At 40.2% G+C, this 21971-nt stretch overlaps 1 protein-coding gene across 1 annotated transcript in view; it reads right to left on the bottom strand.

Annotated features, from left to right (window-relative positions):
- Positions 1-506: 506 nt before the first annotated feature.
- The window catches only part of Kcnmb4 (potassium calcium-activated channel subfamily M regulatory beta subunit 4), a 41284-nt gene continuing 19819 nt past the window's right edge, over positions 507-21971 (bottom strand). The window contains exon 3 of the mRNA XM_042698971.1: positions 507-1025. Coding sequence (XP_042554905.1) covers positions 857-1025 — 169 coding nt within the window. The 3' untranslated portion in view covers positions 507-856. The remainder of the gene's footprint in view (positions 1026-21971) is intronic.

A 21971-nucleotide genomic window follows, 5' to 3' on the forward strand; every position in this document is an offset into this window, starting at 1 on the left:
TTCTTTAGAGAGAAGCGTAGTTTCAGTACAAAAGCCTGTGAAATTTTTCTTCCAAGGGCCAGAGGTATCATTCAATGGTGAAGCACTTGCCTAGCTGCTCACAGACCCTGGGTTCAATTTCCACCACTGCAAACAAGTAAATAAAATGAATGAATAAAAGCATCCTGTGTTCTCAGGGCTAGCACAGATTATCTTCAGAATCACCAGCCTCTCAAGAAGAAATCTGGCTCCAAATAAGAGACAGGTAAAGGCAGGCAGTGGAAGATAGGTTTCCTTAGTCTTTTCTGTTTCTAGTGAAGAATTCCTTTTATCAATCAAGAGCTGAAGATGCTGGTTACTTAGAGAAACTCAAGGTTATGCTGTAAGGTCAAGTTCTGCAGGAATCTTTATAATCAAGTAGAAATAGTAGCAAAGTCTAATAACCAGAAGATCCCTCCCTCCCTTTTTTTTTTTATAACTGTGATATTCGAGGCATAAAAAAGAAAATGAAGAAGAACACAGATCACTCTATTTTAATAATTTAAGTAGCAGAAATCATAATGGTTTGTATACTACACTATACAAATAATATACTGTTAACTTTCCAAAAAAAAATCAACTTGTAGGATTTTCTGTAACAGTTATTCCGTGTGGCTAATGTCTTGATCCTTTAGCCACGGTGACGTCACATGGACTACAAACTATGAGGTTCCAAATCTTCCGGTTGTGCCTGTGTCTGCTGCCATGGAGGGAGGAGCCTCTCGGAGACCTGGCGTGGCCCCTTCCATCTCCGGTGCCAGGACCCACGGGCTCTGTAGGTGGGCATGTTCCCACGTGTGCGGCGTCTGTGCTTTGCTTCCCACCAGCCTACTCTCCTTTATGAGAACTTGCGCTTCTTCATGGCTTCTGCCTTGACTGCCAGGCTCTTGGCACAGATGGTTAGGACCACAATGAGAACACCCACTACGAATGTCACCAGGGGCCAGAGGAAGCAGTGCAGGAGGACGATCTCATCATGCGTGCGATGTAGGAGGACATCGTCTGGTCTGCAAGGCCGTGGGGAACAGGAGAGAAAGCAGTCAATCACCTTTGTAAGACATCAGAATCTTTTGTTTTTTACAAAAAAGTAACCCTACTGGCTTTCCAGCTCAAAGGGAGTAATTATCTTTGAAAGTGAAGGCCTCACTACTGCATTTTGTGCTTTAAACCTATTTCAAAAAGCTTCGAGGTCCTGCATCAAGTAACTGGTGCAAATTTCACCTCACTGATAATTGACATGTTGCAAAATGTCAAAAGTATAACAATCACTTATGTTCTATTCCCTCCCATTCTGGGTTGCTTAACAGTGCACTTTCTTATTTAGCTTCTAATAGCCCCCTGGATTATATAGCAAAGGGCTGGAATTTAAGAAGTACTCATGGATGGGGACATTCTCCAATAAAACTAAAGTAGATGTCTGTGCTTCAGTGGGAACCAACTGATCTGAATTTTTAGAGTCCCATAAAGATACTGTTTGAATTAGCCAGCCCAACAGATGGAACAGTCCTGAGATCAACCGTTTTTATTAACAGGCAGGCAATGATGAAACTGGATAAATGCTTGTCTTTCTAGGTAGGGATTAGCCATCATTTGACCCATTAACCTCTTTCCTGATAGCAATCAACTTCTATCTTATCAGTGGGGGCTCTACTGTTCAATTCCTAATTTGATTTCATGGATAGGAAATGAAGATGAGAAACATTCCACAACTCATGGTTTCTTATCCTGCACTAGAGAGAGAGAGGTTCTGGGTTTTCACACAAGAGGTGTCCATTGTACAAGATACTTCCATTTCCTTCACAGGAAAGTTTGTTCTGTTATATTAGAGCAGCTCAGTTTTCTCCAGGAAAAACAGAAAACAATGCACAACACTTCTCCAATTCTCCTCTAGCACATCAAGGATTTCAGGGCATAAGGGCTGTGTTATTATCTGAGATGTGCTTTCCTGAGAAATGTTCATTAGTCATAGCTCTCATAATTCTTCTATTTAACAGAAGACTGAAAAGGGCCATTGGTATTTTTCTTTACCCTATAGTGACCATGTGACCACCATGTCGAATGGACAGAAACAGTTGTGAAGACTAGCTTTGATGCTATTTAACCTTTGCACATTTTTCCTTTAATGCATCACCGCAAATTTTACACATGAAGTCAGATTTTTAAATTGACATTTTCTTCTACAGTATTTCAATTAAATTTTAGATTAAACTATTGCAGAGTCATGTTAACAATTTGGCTTGCAGATACTACCCCAATTTCTAAACTCTTACAGCACCACATTATCTTCAAGACTTAGGCTCCCACTAATTTAGGTGGACATACCCATGTATATATGTTTTTCATTAGATGCTGGGCATAGTTCATGGGCCTTGTCCATGTCCAGGCAAGAACTCTCCATGAGGCACATTCCAAATACACAATATACATATCTTTTTCTTTGGTAAGGCCTAGCAGTCAGGGTTATGGTTTTGTCACTACTTATCATTCAACATATAATTGTTGCTAAATAAATTGCTTTCTACTGGTGAAGAGCCTGCCTTTGTTGTACCTTTATTACCTACTTTTAAAAAGAATTTTATGCCCAAGGTTTGAAAAAATAGAAGCCAAGGTTCAAAAATACAGGCAAGGGACTGGGTGGTAGAATGCTTTCCCTAGGTTTGATCTCCAGCAGAGAGGTGTGTGTGGGAAGAGGGTGTGATTGATTGATTGAGAAGGAAGGTAGAGCGAGAATAAAAGATAGTCAAGCTGGGTGCCAGTGGCTCATGCCTGTAATCCTAACTGCTGAGGAGGCTGAGATCTGAAGATCACAGTTCAAAGCCAGCCCAGGCAGGATAGTCTGTGAGACTGATCTCCAATTAACCACCAGAAAACCAGAAGTGGTGCTGTGGCTCAAGTGGTAGAGCGCTAGCCTTGAGCTGAAGATCTTAGGGACAGCACCCAGGCCCAGAGTTCAAGCCCCATGACGGACACACACACACACACACACACACACACACACACACACACAGAGTCAAAATACCAGGGCACAGAACCATCAGAGCTCTATTTTAGAGACTGAAATCAGCATCCTCAGCACTGTTATGATTCTTTTTTCAACTATAGGTACCCAGAGCTCTCAAAACACCTCTACTCAAGTATCAGAGAAGGTCAAGGCTGTCTCATAGAACAATAGATCAATCTGTTCTCCCTATCTTCTTCCTGCTCCTTCCTCCTTTACTTTTCCCTTTCCTTTCGCCTCTGTTTTTCTCATTCTAATTCTTGAGGATAACCTATTGCTACAAAGATAAGTTCTATATTCTTCAGTGTATGTGTTAAGGCATATAACAATGTAAAACTGTATACTTAAATATGATTAACATGCTAAAAACAAAGAATAAAAAGAAAACAAGAAAAAAGGAAGGAGTCTGACATCAGTCCCTTATGCCTGTAATCCTAGCTACTCAGGAGGCTGAGATCTGAAGATGGTGGTTTGAAGCCAGCCTGGGCAGGAAAGTCCCTGTGAGATTCATACCTCTAATTAACCACTCAAAAACTGGAAGTGGCACTGTGGTTCAAGTGGAGTTCTAGCCTTGAGCACAAAGAGGCTCAGGGACAATACCTAGTTCCTGAGTTCAAGCCCCCACAACTGACAAAAAGAAAGAGAGGTGAGGGGCAGGAGAGGGAAGGAGGGAGGGAAGGAAGGAAGGAATGAAAGAAGGAAGGATGGAAGGAAGGAAGGAAGGAAGGAAGGAAGGAAGGAAGGAAGGAAGGAAGGGAGGGAGGGAGGGAGGGAAAGGGTTGAGAACTTGGTAATACTGTTCACTAAATTCCTAAGTAATCTCCATAAGTAATGTATTTTAGAATAAATTTTAGCCGGGCGCCGGTGGCTCATGCTTGTAATCCTAGCTACTCAAGAGGCTGAGATCTGAGGATTACGGTTCAAAGCCAGCCCGGGCAGGAAACACCCTGAGACTCCTATCTCCAATAAACCACCAGAAACGCTCCCCCTGAGCTGAAGAGCTGAGGGACAGCGCCCAGGCTGGGGGTTCAAGCCCCATGACTGACAAAAAATAAAAAAATAAATAAACTTTATAGTAAAAATGCATCACTGTAAATTTTTTGTATTCTTTCTCCAGTTATTACTGATGTTGAGTTTTCTCCTTCCTTTCTTCCTCCCTCCCTTCTTTCTTTTCTTTCTGTGAACATACCAGGGCTAGAACTCAGAGCCTCATACTCACTTGGCTTTTTTTGCTGGTGCTCTACCACTTGAACCATGCATCCAGTCCAGCAATTTTACTGGTTAATTGGAGACACAGTCTCAAGAACTTTTCTTCCTGGACTGGCTTCAAACTGTGATTCTTAGATATCAGCCTCCTGAGTAGCTAGGATTACAGACATAAGCCATAGGTCTCAGCAGATGTTAGATTCTTTACCATAATATCATAGCATTGAGCTAGAAAAGTAGCCTAGATGAAGGTGGTTGGAAACATTACACATCCTTTGTAAAAAATAGCTTGTAAAACAAAGAATAAAAGTAAACAAAAGAGGAGGATGAGAAGATGAGGAGGAAGAGGAAGAGGAGGAGGAGTAGGAGAAAGCATACAATAACTGGAAAGTGTTAAATGATACTTCTTGGAAGTCTTATTTCCTTGCCCTTGGGTCGCAATTTTTTTGAATATTTCAAATGCAAATCAGCATCTTTCATTTTGTGTGAGCCACAGTGAATGTGTAGTTATTTCAAAGGCCTTTTCTGAAATAGAAAAGTTAAATAAAAGCATAGATGTTTCCTTATGTCTAACTTGAGTTGGCTCTTGTCTTATAAAGTTCCACTTCGCCCCCCACAGACTACTTCAATAGGTAAATTTAACAATGCTTAAGTTCATCATTCAATTACATGATTTATTGAGATTACTCTGAATTTCTTCTTGTACACTAAATTCCAACTGCGCTTGTAGTGTCTGAACTGAAAGTCCTCCTCTACTGTCTTTACTCTCATGCAGCTCTGAGATTGCTTAACTAACAAATTCAGCTCAGAAGTCAGGGGTTCAAAGATTGCATGAAGGGAGTGAAGAAGAACATTTAAGAATGCAGATGAAAAGAGGAGAAGAAAGGCTAAGTACTCCATACCTAAGAACTCAAAAAAAAATATCAAGTGGTTTCTTTTAGGACATGAGGAAGTCTAACAGAAAGCACCTACCCTTGGAGGGTAAGTGCACATATCAGAAAAAAAGAAGTAACTTGCCAGAGGGTTGGCCCTCCTGAGTTCAACTTTGAAGAATCAAAGCATAATAGCCAAGGGCTTTGTTGTTTTCTCAATCAACATTTATTGAGTATTTCCAGGTACTATCTGTCATAAAGCATTTTGTTTTACTTAATCCTTGAAATTACCCTGCAATTGAAATTTTTCTTTTAAATTTTATTTTCCCAAGAGAAGAAATTGAGACAAAGGAGAATTAATGTTTGCCTAAAATTGCATCATGAGGAAATGATTTAAATTGTATCTGCATGATTTTTTTAATCTATATACTTTACCTTAACCTTAAGCCAGATTTCCTCAACTTGGGTTTACCTATGGCACTTGTTAAACTACAGTTTCGTAGGTTTCAACAGTAGATTCACTATTAGAATCTGAGATTGTTAGGTCCACAAATCTGCCTTTTTGAGAAACTTGGAATTTTCTGTAAACTTAAGTTTAAAAAAAGTCATTGTATAAAGTTCTTTTTTTTTTTTTTTTTTTTAGGTCCGGTCATGGGGCCTGAACCCCGGGCCTGGGCACTGTCCCTCAGCTCTTCAGTTCAAGGCTAGTGCTCTACCACTTGAGCCACAGCACCACTTCTGGCTTTTTTTTTTTGCTTATGTGGTACTGAGGAATCGAACCCAGGGCCTGAGGTATGCAAGGCAAGTGCTCTACCACTGAGCCACCTTCCCAGCCCTATTGCATAAAGTTCTAACAGTTCAAAATAATGTAGTATGAAGTATGAAGCCACTTAGTTGGCTCTTTATCAGGCTAATTCTAATGGACACCTATGTCCAGTTAATTTTCATGGCATCCATATGCTTTTATGCAAAATATACACTGCCTAAGTTAACCCAGGATAAGGTGAAAATCTTAGAGGGTAGGAGGTACAAGTATGGGAAAAGGGTTGATGAGTATAAGGTAGAAATACAGACAATGATGCTAAATTTTCCCTTTATTCTAACTAAACATCCCATAGGCTAGAAACAGTATTAGCCAAATGAGAAAAAAAAGGATTTGCTGAATGTCATCCTAAAAGTAAAGACAATGATTTGGCATATATCACCCTAAATATATTCAGTTTGACCATGTCTCACCATATAGAAGTCCTTCCATTCCACAGTATTTGTTCTGTTGGCTATCAGGGAAAGAAAAGAGTCATTCTTTTTTAAGTGGGATGGGAAAATTCTTACATTTATTCAGATCATGTAAAAATTTTAATTTCATTATAATTGCACAGTGAACACTACATTAACCAAGAGTCAAGATGACCCACTTCAAAGTGTCTTCTCCATGAGATACTTTAAGAAACAGCCATCTTTCTACATTGATTTCTCACGTCTCTGAACAGAGAGAAATTTTCTTTTCATTTAGGCTGTTAGAAAGTTGAGATTTTGGCCCATCTCAGCAAGATGATGTGTTGTTTTTATGCCAACCACAGTCCTGTTGCCTTGTCTTTTTTTCTCACACTTTTATAATTTATCTTACTAAATCCTCTCAATCCTTTTCCTCTTCTCCTCTCCACCCCTCTTTTTCTTCTCTCTCCTTCCCCTTCTTTCTCTGTCCTCTGCTCTTTGTTTTTCTTTAAGGCTCTGCACACACTCTACCACTGAGCTACACCACTGTCCTGGTTCTTTTCATCTTTAAAAGGGGGGGACTCATTAACCCCCTTCTTACAACAGGCAGACACATATCTACCAAGCATCTACATATGCATATTGCATATTATGCATATGTATATTTTTAAGCTATGGAAAATCTTGAGTTGTCAAGTATTACTCCTATATCCATGATAAATAACGTACTACATCATCAAGGAATTTGCACTCATGAATTTTGATGAAATCTTACTTAAAAGTCTAAAAACACTTCATCATCATTTCAACCAAAACAATTCTGCAGGGATAACTTCAGGCCCATATGCCAGGCCTCTCTCACAGTAACACAGCCTACACACACCAAGCCTGTGGTACTGGCATCCTCCATACTTTTGAACAGGGGCTATCTAGGCTTGTTTTAAGACTTATTTGCTTTTGAAAAGAATCTGAAATAGATAAGAAGAACAATATATCAGAATACAATAAAATCCTTAATGTAAGTTAGGATAGGAAATGTGAATTAGGATAGGAAGAAAAAAAAAACCCCAAAGCAACCTCAAGCTAAGAAAAGCTATTGAGTTGACCTTAAGAGAAACTAATCTCTGAGCCTCTGGCACCTACAGAGGGAGACATGTGAGCTACCCAATTGTCTTGATACAAGCTAAGAAAGGAAACGTAACAATCTGTCAGAACAAACTTGTTGCTAGGGTTAAACAGGAAAGAAATTATTTTGTGTGTACTTCTATATAAAATAATCTCCACATTGGGGCTGGGGAGGTGGCTCAGTGGTAGAGAGCTTGCCTTGCATGCCTGAGGCCCTGGGTTCGATTCCTCAGCACCACATAAGCAAAACGAAAAAAAAAAAAAAAAGCTGGAAGTGGCGCTGTGGCTCAAGTGGTAGAGTACTAGCCTTGAGTTGAAGAGCTGAGGGACAGCACCCAAGCCCAGAGTTCAGGCCCCACGACCGGACCCAAAAAAAAAAAAAAAAAAAAAAAAATCTCCAAAATGCATTTAAAAGGCCCCGAGTAGCAATTTTACAAAGCTGTCTCATGACAAAATCATCTGAGACATTTTGTTTTACAATATTGACTCTAAGGCTGCAGAGCTGCTGGGCCTGACTCAGGTCCAGCAGTTTTCCAGGCAATACTTACAGTTCCTCACATCTGGGAACAAATGGCTTAAATAATGCTTTTAAAATAACAAATGTATCAGTTTGGCTTCTGACAACAGCTAAAGAGCAAATGTTCCAGACTGAAACCCTGGTGCAATGCAGTCACTCTGTGTTCTCTGTCAGGTTAGATTATTGACCGAGAGGTGACAAAATGAAATTTTATGATGAAAACCAAAGACCCTGGGGTGCATTCATGCCCAAGTTAACTCTATCTTCTTGGAACTGACTTTTAGACAGCCTCTCAAAGTTTTCTGTACAAGTTTCAAATGTATAAATAACCATTTAGATGAAATGCTGTTGGTAAAAGAGGTGACTGTGTCATATATATCTAGACAGAAATGATAACTAGTCTTAAAATATTTGATGTTGTCAGCCTTCCATCAAAATAAAATGAAGTAGCCATGTGCCCATGGTCACCCACTCGCGCCAGGAATTCTAGCTATTGGGGAGGCTGAGATCTGAGGACTGCAAAGCCAGCCCTGGGAAGGAAAAACCTGGGAAACTCTTATCTCTAATTAACCACCAGACACCAGAGGTGGCGCTGTGGCTCAAGTGGAAAAGTGCTAGCCTTGAGCTGAAGAGCTCAGGGACAGCACCCACGCCCAGAGTTCAAGCCCCATGACCTATAAACAAACAAACAAACAAACAAATGTAAAGTAGAGCAAAAACCTGCCGTCACTAGGCTCTACCTTTCTTCAGTACCATAACCTTCCAGTAATGCCATCATGGGGACCAAGCTGTAGCTGGATATTATTAAATGTCTTTATTTTTCAATAAGACTACATGTTATGGACTTTCTAGAGGGAGATGGAATTAAAACATACCTCATGAAAATACCTGATTTGATTAATGAGATATCAAAAGCTTTTCCCCTGAGAAAAATTGTTGCGGGTTAAGTGTAAGTGGTAGAGTGTGTTAGGGAAATACTGATCATTTGGAGAAAAATCCCTGACTCCCCTTCTTATCCTCTCCTCCTCCCTACAAATTACTGTCAAATCAGAACTTTAAGTGGATAACATACACCATGAAGATGCTAGAAGAACAACTGCTTTTAAACAAATTACCTTGAGGTTTTTCTCATTCGTAAAGTAGAAAATAAAAGTCATATTCAGAAGCGTGACAGTATTTATGTAGAAAGTGTTTTTCTAGAAGACTATTAGTGTTATAGGAGACCTCTAATTTAGTCTAGAACCAAGTTCCCCAATCTTGGAGAACTGTATTGTTCAACCCACAGAACCTAACAACACTGAAACCGAATCTTTTACAACCTGCAACATTCCTGAAGCACAGAGTTGAAAGGAAGCTTGCAGATGTTAATCATACAACTCCAATAACAATACTATGTTATTGTTTTATTATTATTGTAATTTTTTACCATTGCTGCACCTTAAAAATCTAGCACCTTAAAAAAAACTTGTTTTCCCCTGTGGTTCTAGAAGTCAGATGTCTGAGATCTAGGCTATGGAGAAGGTATGATGAGGCTGTTTTCCTTCTGGATGCTCTCCTTGGCTTTTCCAGCTTCTACAAGCTGCCTCAATTTCTTGGCTTATGGGTCCCTTTCCTGCCATCACTTGCTTTTGTCAATGTAACCCCTACAACTTTGATCTCATCCCCCTCTTACTTGAACTCTGTCATATGTAGGGCTCATCCAGATAATACAAGATTTCTCCATATTAAAAATCTCTTTCTTAATCATATCTTCCAAGTTCCTTTTACCTTATAGGGCATTACCAGGTAACAAGATAACTTACATCCATGGCTACTGGAAGGGAGACATCTGTAGAGACCTCTTCATTTTAAACTCTCTTCCTCTATTATAGTAAATTCCTCATAAACACGTTTTCTGTCCCTTGCTGAAATTAGTCAAGGGACAGAAGTAAATCATCAAGAGAAATGCCTAAAAAAAAGAACATCTAAGAAATAATATTTTTTTCTATGACTTCAATCTCTGCTATAAAAGATATTTGCATTTTCATTGTTTTTTTTTTTTACAGAATTAGCCTTGAAAAATTAACACAGGCATTTACATCCACAACAGAGTTGCCCAAAGATGGTCAAAATTATTAACATCTCTTCCTTCATCCACACATTTCTCTACAGATTGTTTTAGCCTAGCTAGAGCTCTACCACCTCCTCCCCCACCACTGTTCCTGACCTCACTGTTAATGGATCTCTCTAATTTCAACACAATCCTCTCTAAATTGCCTCCCCTTTTGCCTTTAGGGTTATTTTTTAGTTAAATCTTGTTTTTTTTCCCCACAGGATGACCAGCATTCATCACCAAAGGCTGGCTATGGGTTCAGAAGGGTTCTTGCACATATGCCCTGAAGTAGGCTTGAATCACAATCCTCTTGCTCTCAGACTAGGATTACAAGTGTGAGCCAATGGCAACCAGCTTCCTTTCAAATAATACTGAGTTGTAAAACTGAAGTAGAATTTCCACCCAGGGAAATCTCAGATTTCTTGATATTGCTGATTTCTGGCCTTTACACTTCTATTTAAAAAAACAAACACACACAAATTCTCTATCCAACCCATTCTATTCTTTAATAACCCACATATAACAATGATATTTTTAATCAATACTGTATTAGAAGATAACAGTGATCTAGAAATGGAGTAACTTAAGGGTGAGCCATTATGTTTCCAAAGAAAGTCTCTTAGACCCATATTACTTATTTCCCATATTACAGATGCCAAAATACCTTCAGAAAATAAGAGTGTTGATTTATGCTGCTGATGCTCAAAATACTTATATTTTTAACTCCTTCATTTTGTGTGGGGGAGGGGTGTGCATGCATGTGTACACGCATGAGCACATGCACGTGATAATAGTGGGGCTTAAATTCAAAGCCCTTAAGCTTTTTCCACTCAAGGCTGGTGCCACTTCTCTACTTGACTTGAGCCACATCTCTACTTCTGGCTGTTCAGTGTTTAAGTGACGATGAAGAGTCTCACAGAGTTTCCTGTCCAGACTGGCTTTGAACGATCTACCCTCAGTACTCAGCCTCCTGAGTGGCTAGGATTATACACATAAGCCTGGCCGATGAATTCATTCTTAAACACCAAAAGTTGCATGATGTGATCTTGCATATCTGAGAATTCAAGATAGTCAAAGGGACTCTCAAAAACAGCCAGGGGCTACAAAGGGCTGTAACAACAGCATGTGTTAAACCAGGATATCTCATATGGCCCTTACTGACTAAGGCAAAAGAGAAAGGGCCCTTACTTTGTGAATTCGAATACTGGAAAAAGAAGCTCCCCAAGAAAGGAAAGAAAGAAAGAAAGAAAGAAAGAAAGAAAGAAAGAAAGAAAGAAAGAAAGAAAGAAAGAAAGAAAGAAAGAAAGAAAGAAAGAAAGAAAGAAAGAAAGAAAGAAAGAAAGAAAGAAAGAAAGAAAGAAAGAAAGAAAGAAAGAAAGAAAGAAAGAAAGAAGAAAAAAAGGTGACCAGCACTGAAAGGATCAGTCAGTGAGCAAGTCCATATGTGTCTTTCTTACCAAAAGAAGTGAGGCTCTCTTCTGAAATGAAACAAGATGGCCTAAAAGTAGGTGTCTTTATATATCCATCCAGCATCCTCCTCCTAAGAGCCATGTTTTGGAACCTGCTTGTTGCAGGTAGAGGAAGGCAGAGGCTTACCAGCACAGTGACCGCACACACAGCAAAGATGCTTTTTGAAAGATCACTTTCACAGCCCTGCTTTGTGTCACTTCCCTGAGCTGAATCATGTTCTCAGTCTTCGCTTCAGGCAAAGAGGACACAGAAAACGAGCAGGCGATATAATCACAGATCGCACACTTGCAATGTGGGTGTGAGAAACCGTTTCCAGGGAGAAAATGACAAACACATCGCTGCACCCAAAATATGCACACGAGCCGGGATTCCATTGGGTGCTTGGAAGGCTGGCAAAAGCTTCAGAATTTTGGTTCTCAAGGAAATGAGGTAGGTACGGAATCCCCTCAAATGTCACCATAGCTTCTTCCTGTCTGAACAGTACCGGGCGTATAGTACTCAGTTGAAATATGGCACTTAAAAGGAGGTCAAGAAACATTTTATTCCCCATGCTTTCTGATATAAAATTAAGATGGCAAGGGCTTCTAAAATAGTTAAGCTTAAGTGAGGATTGAGCAATACAAGCTCAAAGCATCAGCCATGATTCAAATGCCCACATGAACTACCAAGGTCTCAGAGGGTCTTCCTGGGAGGGTCTTGCACAGATTGTTTTACCCAGGGTCTCCAGTGTTCAACACAATAATGCCCTGGCTAAGCTCAAAATGTGCTCTTGGTAAATGTGGCTGGGATAGGAACACTTGGGGTTTCAAAGAAAGGAGTCAGAAATCCATGTCACAGCGTTTCAGTTAAGCCAGTGTGGGTTAGGGGGATGGAATCTTAGGCTTTAAGGGAATTCTTTTTTAAAGGCTGCACATATTTGTTTGAAATTGCAAATGCCATGGGTGTATTTGCATCAACAGTCATGGGTATTTGCTTGTGTTTTTGCAGATTGTGCCAACTATTTTCAGATCATTTCCAAGAGCAAGTGGTCGTATTTATAGTTCTTTTTATCATTCTTGTTTTCTTCTCTTGCCTGGTTTTAAAAATCCATCCATAGTCCAGCAAACCCCTTCAACTCACTTGCCCCATCCCTGCTTTTGCCAGGTGCTTTTGCCCTGGTCCAGAAGACTCCCAAAGCTGGACCTCCTGTACTGTAACCATTCAGATCTACTGTGCTCAGAAATACTGTCAGCATCCAAAAGCAAAGCAGCCCAAGCAGGTGGACAGGACAGACATTCTAATTTTTCCCCAAACATCTGAAAAAGATCTGGTAACTCATCCTACAGTGAATCATTCCATAATTTGCTCTCAGTAAATCACCGTTAACATCTGGTTGGGTTAAGTATCATTTCCTGTCATTAGATCCTCAAGGAGAAAAATATCAGTCAGTTGCCAGTTTCTTCCATATACCATAAACATCTGCACCGCACCCCTCTTGTGACAGAAAAGATCTGAGCTATGTATCCCAGGTGAAGGCAAACACAACTGTTATTTCACTTGTTATAAAAGTTCCAAGGAGGGCTACTTCTTGTTATAATATTGTTATTCTAGAAGATTCTTAGTTGTTAGAAGTATATTTCCTTACAAGGTATTGTACACCAGTTGGTTATTTTTTTTTTTTCTTAAATAATTAGTAACTAGGAAGATAGAAATAGGCTAGTGTTTCTAGCAGAGCTAGCAATGAATCATTCATTCAGCCTAACCCCTAAATTATATAGCCAAGTGTACATGAATAATAGCTTTACATTCAGTTTTGTCATAGTCTGTTACACAATTGTATCTCTTGGTTAAAATGCATTAAACAGATCTTGAAATACTTCTGCATAGTAAATCTCACTAAATTAATTTTGAGGCTCTTTTCGTAACATGATTAACTACTTATAAATGTGGAGAACAAAAGTACTACAGAGAAATATGCATAACAAAGCAGTGACAGGATTGAATAACAGAACTTTAGAACATGAGTAATGAAGACCCTATCAATCAACTTTACTTCTCTCAGATGTGCCAGCAGCTTCACTTTATCCTCGAGGCATATGATGTGCAACATTCAAGAAAAATATCTAAAAATAACCATCAGATTGGTGGACTCAACCTGAGAAGAAAAAGAGTATGAAATTGCTAAAAATTACAGGAAAGGTATTGCTGAAGAAATGTTTTCTTTTGCCATCAGACTAGCATTTACATTCCCAAAGGAAGCTAGCTACTGGCTCATCTGGAGCCCCGCAATGACAGTGACATGAGGCAAAGCTGTAGCTGACCCCAAACTAATACATCCAGGAAATAAACTTTCCTTTTATAAACTGCTGAGGTTTCCAGGTTGTTACCACAGCACAATTAGGTCTCAACTAATAGCCATGCTCTGGTAAGGATTAGAGATTCTTACAATTTATTTTACGAAGCAGACAGCCATCACAATAGAAATTAGTCTTCTCTCAAAAGCACCCCCCCCCCCATAAAACTGACAAGTGTGTACTTAGACTGAAGGGGAAGCAAGGGAGAGTGATAAAGGAAGTTGAGTTTGATCAAGGTATATCCATGGACACATCAAAATGAATCGCCTCTAAGCGATGCTAATGAAATGGGGAGGGGGAGAAGGGGAAAGAAAACACATTTTCTTGGTACTTGGTTCTCTTCCATTTAGTTAATAACATCTGCATAATCCTAAGCTTGGTAGCACTGAGGTCGGCTGTGCTGGTCAGCTCTTGCTAGTCCAGCGCTAATCCTGAGGGCAGGGCCACTCTCTTCTCCTGTCTGCATTCCTACCACCAGGGGAGATGCTGGCATGCTCCTTGTCACTGCTTTTCATCTATTTAGGGTTGAAATTCATTTTAAAAACACAGTGGATATTTGCACACAGTGGAGAAGGAATGAAAGAGAAGAGTACTTAAATTTGGGGAAAATAAGTCAATAGCTTGAGAACAGCTGCAGAGAAACAGGGGTATAGACTTTGGAGAATGAATGCATAATGAGTTTCCAAAAAGTACTACACCTACAAAAGCGCAACTGCTCTGGTTCAGCATTTCAGATTATTTTGTTAATGGTATACTTCAAAAGCAGTAGGGGCTGGGAAAGTGGCTCAGTGGTAGAGTGCTTGCCTTGCATGCCTGAGGCCCTGGGTTCAATTCCTCAGCACCACATAAGCAGAAAAAGCCAGAAGTGGTGCTGTAGCTCAAGTGGCAGAGCACTAGCCTTGAGATGAAGAGCTGAGAGACAGCGCCCAGGCCCCACAACCGACAAAAAAAAAATATTATAGTAGCAAGTTCACAAATTAGATTTACCATAACCTTATATTCTCCTAGTCCAATATGGGAGAGAATCTGGCACTATGAAGCTTTAATTAAAGAGGTTGGAAATTGATATCCAAGATGGCAGGAGTAGAATAGTGAATTCTAAAAGCTGTAAAGCGAGGATGGAAGGGTAGAAGAAGACTGAGTAAGGAGTCCCACAATGCAGTTTGACAGGAGGAATAAGCTGCAGTTTTCTGTGGCTTTCATTTGTAAGAGCCTATAATAGATTTTATGAAGAGCTTGAAGACAGAAGTTCAGGAGCTCCAAATACAAAGTAATAAAAGTATGAAGAGTTGGAAATGCTAAACACCCTGGCTTGATCATTGTCTACAGTATCCATTTATAGAATGATCACACAAATATGTACAGCTATGCTTTAATATTAAAACCTATCACCTATGGTTTGGGCAAGTTGCTAGCCTCTCTGGTAAGCAAGTCTAAAGTGAGGATGATGATAATGATGTCTGTGGGACTGTTGTGCAGATTCAGGGAGTTGATGTGCGTAAGGCACTGCAATAGGTTCTGGCCCAGAGGAAACACAGTATACAGGTGTTGGCTATTATCAGATAAGGCAGAGTGAAATACTCAGGTTTCATGTCCCAACTGGTTTCAGCATATTTACCAATAACTTGAATAAGGGAATCAAAGCTATTCTGGCTTATAATTAAGACAGCATTAAGATAAAAGAAATAGCCAGAATCAAGATTCAAAATAATCCTAAGAGATTAGAGCAATCAATTAAAATGATAATATGGGTTTATATGGGAATAAATGTATAATTCTTATATTTCAGTCTAAAACACCAATGTCACAAGTTGAGAAATGGGATGGAGCTGGAGCAGGTAAATTCCATTATCAGCTGTGGATGAATTAATAGTGTACCATACCTGCCCAAATAGCTAATGCTGTATCATACCTCCTCGACTCACAGTGGTAGAGATGCTCTATTCTCCTCTGTGCAGGCCAGGCTGGGCACCGTAAGAAGAGCATCACAGAGAGAAGGCATGGTTCCAACAGTGATCTCTCTGTGGGACTTGGCAGCACCCACAACCTACAGGTCCAGGACTCAGGCTTAGATCTGTACCTTGCTGTTCCCTGGCCTATGATCTTTGTGGCCCTTGCTGTTGAACTCAGACAATGTATTCTGCCTTCACATTAAGACTACTGTACTAACCATGGTAGACTTTTTTTTTAAACTGTGGCAAAACATATGCAACCTACAATTGGCCAGTTAAAGGGTACCGTTTGGAGGTATTAATTAGCCCACAGTACTATGCACTACTACGAAACCTTTTTATCACATCATTCAGAAACTCTGCTACCACTGAACCATGACTCTTTATTTTCCCTCTTGCTTAGTTCTTGATGGCCTCCAATCTACTTTCTGCCTCTATGGATTTTCTTATTCTAGGGATTTCTCAAGAAGAATTTCTAGATGAGTCAAAATGTTTGAAAATGGGATGGGCTTTTTCAGGAAGAGATGATGATGTTCATGGTCACCAGAGTTGTCCAGGTAGAGCAGAAAACACTTTTCAGAATATGGTGTGGCGGAGATTCATCTGCATTGGTGTACATGACTGGAAAAGGTCTCCCACGTTTGACAGTCTGTGAAGCTATGAATTCCACAGGACATGCCACATGTGCCACAAGCTACTCCTTCTGGCCCCATTTTACCTAAGATGAAACTGAGGTAAAAGTCATTCAGTAAGTAGCCCAAGGTCACTCACTGAGTCATGAAGAGAGCTATGCATAGAACTGAAGTCTCCTGACGCGCAGCCCTGCCCTGCATTCTACCAGCTGATGGGCTACACTCCATGACCTACTTGTCCGATGGTTCTTGTATTTTTCCTCCCAAGGTCCCTCAGGGCTTTGAAGTCTGAGTAAAAGGTCTTAAATAAAAAGTGATGTGATATAATATCAAACCTTTCAATTTATTGCCATGATGACAAAAGCTGTTAGGAGATGAATCTGCAAACCCAAGATCACTTTGATTGACGATCAAACCAGTCCCTCCAATTCACATTTTAAGTAATGTATGGTGTTTGTTTGTTAGACTGAGAAAAAATGTTGGAGTAAATTCTGTGTGTATTCCACAGAGTGGGGAGGGAGAGAGACGAGGGGGGGGGGAGAGAGAGAGAAAGAGAGAAAGAGAGAGAGAGAGAGAGAGAGAGAGAGAGGGCGCACAAGTGACCAAATAGAAACTTTAATTCTGATGTAATCTCTCTTAATATGGAAGCAGACACAAATGTACATGGAAGACTCAATTTGAGTAAGAATTCCAGAGTCATTGTTTTGTTTTTTAGGACTCAGGATATATCATTGATCTCAATGTCTAAAGAATAAACCAATATATTTTGTTTAAAAATAACAATGGGATTAATCTCTTCTCTAATAACACATCCTTCAGTATATTTCTCAACATAAATAGAAAGCAAAAGTAACTAAATTTTACCAAATAATATTAATTTGTTCAAAGGGTAGCAAAATTTCCCTACATAATTTACTCAAAATCAAGTTTCATCTTTAGATGCACATAAGATTTGTTTTTTTAATTAATCAGTTTTTTATTGCGAAAATACCGTACAGAGGGGTTACAATTACATGAGCAAGGTAATGAGTACATTTCTTATCAAGCATTGTAGCCTCCTCCTTTCTTTCCCCTTACCATCCCTGCCCTCCCATTCCCCCGACCCTCAACAAAGTTGTAAAGTTCATTTTTTGACACAGCATCTTGTACATTTCATTGTTGCAATGGGTCCACCTGTACTCTCAGAAGTTCACAGTAAAGATCAAGATTTTTCTTTAATAACTTGAGAATTTTTCTTTATATAGAATTAAAAGGAAAAGGCCCTAGAAATTAAATTCTGTTCTATATGTAGAATAAATTCTAAAGGCCCTTAATAGGAAAAAAATCACAGTTTTAACACATCCAACCTCTTCAGGGTCATTGCCAATATTATATGCTGAAGTTAAATTCAACATGTAAGTATATTTAAAATGTTTTTGAAGCTTCATCTATTTTTAGAGCTAAATCTGTATAAAGACCTGGAGAAAATAAACTACAACTGATTGATGTTTTTGACTACATTGGTTATAAGAAAAAAATTCAGAAGCATATATCTAAGCCTAACAAAAAAATCTAGCAGCAGGAAAGTCAGAATAGGGGCAGTGACTGAGAGACAGTGCCCATCCTGGGGTTTGAACTCCTAGCCTTGAGCTCTTGCTTAGCTTTTTCACTCAAGACTGGTGTTCTACCACTTGAGCCACACCTCCACATCTGGCTTTTTGCTGGGTAACTGGAGATAAATTCTCCTGGACTTGTATGCTTGGTCTAGCTTTTAACCTGGATCCTCAGATCTCTGCTTCCTGAGTAGCTAGGATTATAGGTATGAGGCACAGGCACCCTGCTCTGCTCTGTTCTTAATGTAGATATGTCAGAGCTTCAGCTCATCACCCTACAGTTTCATGGTGGTTTACAATTGCGGCATCATACATACCCCTTCTGCCAAGACAAAGGTAATGGCAGGAAATGGTGGTACTTAAGGAATGTGTTCCAATTATATATTTACATGTTCTGTCCTCCATGCTAGGCAACAAATTCCTTGAGGACAGGGGCAAAGTCTTACTATCATTGGCCACTGATGCCTGTATACACCAGGTACGTCATAAATGCTTGTTGAACAAATAGCAGTTAATGAGTAAAGTGATGGTATTTTGATGAGTGAACTCCAGGGAACAGAAAAGGGTAATCTCACAAAAGAGAAATGATCATCTATTATGTTTCAAGACCTCTGTATGCATTGGCTATTGACCTATCTGAGACATTGGCTTGTCTCACTTGTTAAATCTTTTCCTTTGTAGCTAATTCTGCTTTGTAATTATACTAATGTGATTATTGATTGTATGTTCCAGGAAGCCCGGGACTGGAACTTCCTTTCTTTCTTCCTTCCTTCCTTCCTTCCTTCCTTCTTTTTTATTTCAGTCCTAGGGCTTGAACTTAGGGCCTGGGTGTTGTCCCTTAGCTTTTTAGCTCAATACTAGCACTCTACCACTTGAGCTTCACCTAGACTTCCAAGATTTCTGGTAATCAAGTGGAAATAAGAGGCTCTCCAATTTGTCTACCCAGGCTGGCTTTGAAACACAATCCTCAGACTCCAGAGTACTTAGGGTTACAGGTGTGAGTTATCATCACCTGGGTTAAAATATATTATGTAGAAATCAACCTCGTGGCATTTTATTCATTCACTGGGTGCTAGTACTGGGACTTGAACTTAGGGCCTCACACTCTTACTTGTTTTTTTTTCACTCAAGACTGGCTCATGACCACTTGAGCCACAACTGCTGGTTTTCTTTTTCCCATGCTGTTGTGTTTGTTTCCCCACAAGTGACACTTAACTCTGTAACAACATTTGAAGATGGAGTTAGAAAAGCCCATCTTCTATCCTGGGGACAAGAAGAAGGCAGAAAAACGTATTCAAAGGTGATGACAAGATCAAATAAAGGCTTATATAAAGTGATGCAAACTCCAGTGAAATTATGGATAATAGAGCAAAGAAAGACCCAACTACAGCTCAACTGAGGATAGTGTCAATAGTCTAGATGTTACCCTGAACCAGGGTGATGGCAGAGCAGTGATTTCAGGAGATGACACCGTGCAATGGTCACATTTGTTGACTTGAAGAGAGATTTTGTGTGTGTGTGTGTGTGTGTGTGTGTGTGTGTGTGTGTAAGATTGCATTGTATGCTCTGACTATTATTCACCCAGATGTCCACAAGACCATGGGTGGATACAATCTGTGGCTAAGTCACACAGGTGACCCCATGGGCACTGACTTGGCGTGATCCACCATGATGTTTAGGGTTTCTGGTGGCAGCTGGAACCACTGCCAATTCTACTTCTGAAGACAGCTCGTTGAGAGACCAGGAAAAGCCCAGACTCTGATCATCTTTGACTTAGATTTTTGAATATAACCTCTTTTCCTTGAAAATGGAGAAACATCTTGGTAACTCATCTCTCTAATTTCCTGCCTTTGCATGAAATCTAAAGGTTATTTTAAATATAAAGTTCATCTTATCAAAGAGCATCTGGGAGTCGATACAGTAAGTGTATTTTAATTTCATATTTAGCAGTAGTAAAAAGTATACTCAGAGTAGACAGCACCAGGGAACTGCCATTTTTCACACCCTCTCTAAGCACCCTTGTTTCCTTGCACATATGTCAGGATGAAAGAGCCAAACTCTAAATTCTTGCTTCTCCAGTCACTTAAAAATCATGTCTTGTAAGCCAGGCACCAGTGGCTCACACCTGTAATCCTACCTACTCAGGCACCCAAGCTCTGACGACTGAAATTCAAAGCCAGGCTAGGCAGGAAAGTGAGACTCTTATTTCCAATTAACCACCCCCAAAGCCAAAAGTAGAGTGGTGTTACAAGTGACAGAGAGCCAGCCCTGAGCAAAAAAGGTAAAGGACAGCACCCAGGTCCTGAGTTCAGCCCCCCCACCCCCACTCCCAATACTTATGTCTTAATGTTGCCAGGTTGTGAGACCACTCCCACTTCTAGCTAGGATGGGAAAAATGAAAGATAGTGAATGTGTATCTTTTCTGAGGGATGGGATTAAAGTTACTGTATTAGAATTATCACAAGGTGTATGTTAACACAAATTATAGTTGGTCTCTGCCCCTAATTCTAGTACCGTGCTTCTAAAACCCTTATATTGTCTTGATTAATAGAGGTGAATGGAGCATCTTTTTGGTTTTCATGGTAAGCTCTTTCCACCTTACCTGAGTTAATGCTAATGGTGGCTCTTGGAGGATAGGAGCTGGTGACCAGAGAAATCAACCTTGTGATCGGATGTTTAGAACTTCAACTCTGTCCCCTGACGTGTGGGGAGGGAAAGGGGCCAGACACATCTATCACATCTACTAAATGAGACCTCCATAAACCTCCCAAATGACAGGTCTAGGAGTTTGGAGGAGAGTGTCCTTGAGAGGGTGTCTTTCCCAGTGAACAACATTCACCTGCTGTTACTGGGTTGACTATTTGAGATATTCTAATTCAACTAGTTAATGATTCTGTGTTGTATGTGTGTGTGCATGTGTGTGTGCACGCACACACACGTGTATACACACATGTGCATGCTGCTCCTGGGGCTTGAACCTAAGGTCTGGCCACTATCCCTCAGCTTTTTGCTAAATGCTAGTGCTCTACTAATTGAGCCACAGCTCCGCTTCTGGTTTTCTGTTGGTTAATTGGAGATAAGAGCCTCACAGACTTCCCTGCATGGGCTGGCTTTGAACCACAATCCTCAGATCTCAGCATAGCTGGGATTACAGGCATGAGCCACCAGTGTCCAGCTATGGTTTTTTTTCAGTTATGGGGCTTGAACTCAGGACCTATGCACTGACCCTAAGCTTTTCTGCTCAAAGGTAGCACTTTGAACCACAGTGCCACTTCTGAGTTTCTGATCGTTAATTGGAGATAAGAGTCTCACAGTCTTTCCTGCCCAGGCTGGCTTTGAACTACAATCTTCAGATCTCAGCCTCCTGAGTAGCCAGGATTACAGGGGTGAGCTGCCTGGCTTGATTTTTTTAAAAAGAAGTTCCGCTGGCACCGTTATATGAAGCCAAGCAGTCAAACCTCTGGGACAGCTGTGCAGAGATGAAGGGATAAGGAGATGCTTGACCACTGATACTCTGTCTGTTCTACAACATTGTGTTCTCCTTCTTCTTCCATCTCAAATATACTCAGGAGTAGCTCCCTCCAAGTGACTGAGTAAACACTGCCCCATCTTGAACTCAGGGTTAGATTCTGATTGTTCTTTCCTGCCATAGGTCTAGGTGTAGTCCTTCTTAAACAAGGATCCATCAGGAGGCTGACCACTAGAGGTTAGAAAAAGGTTTTCTAATCCCAACACACCAGGCAAGTCATGCTGGTGTGCTTGGCTGTGACAGTCAGAACTGCATAAACAGTCCCACAGCTATAAAGGGAGCCGCCTTGAGGCAAAGATACTCAAGAGAGGTAGGTTCCAGCTGCCTCAACTGTCATCAAACTACTCTGACATCAGTCTGTCTGCCTATGCATTTCTTTATATATAAACAGCACATTTTCTAATTCTTAATACCACCCTG

Source organism: Dipodomys spectabilis, unplaced genomic scaffold (assembly GCF_019054845.1).
Source record: "Dipodomys spectabilis isolate Male_0828 unplaced genomic scaffold, ASM1905484v1 ptg000234l, whole genome shotgun sequence".
NCBI lineage: Eukaryota > Metazoa > Chordata > Mammalia > Rodentia > Heteromyidae > Dipodomys > Dipodomys spectabilis.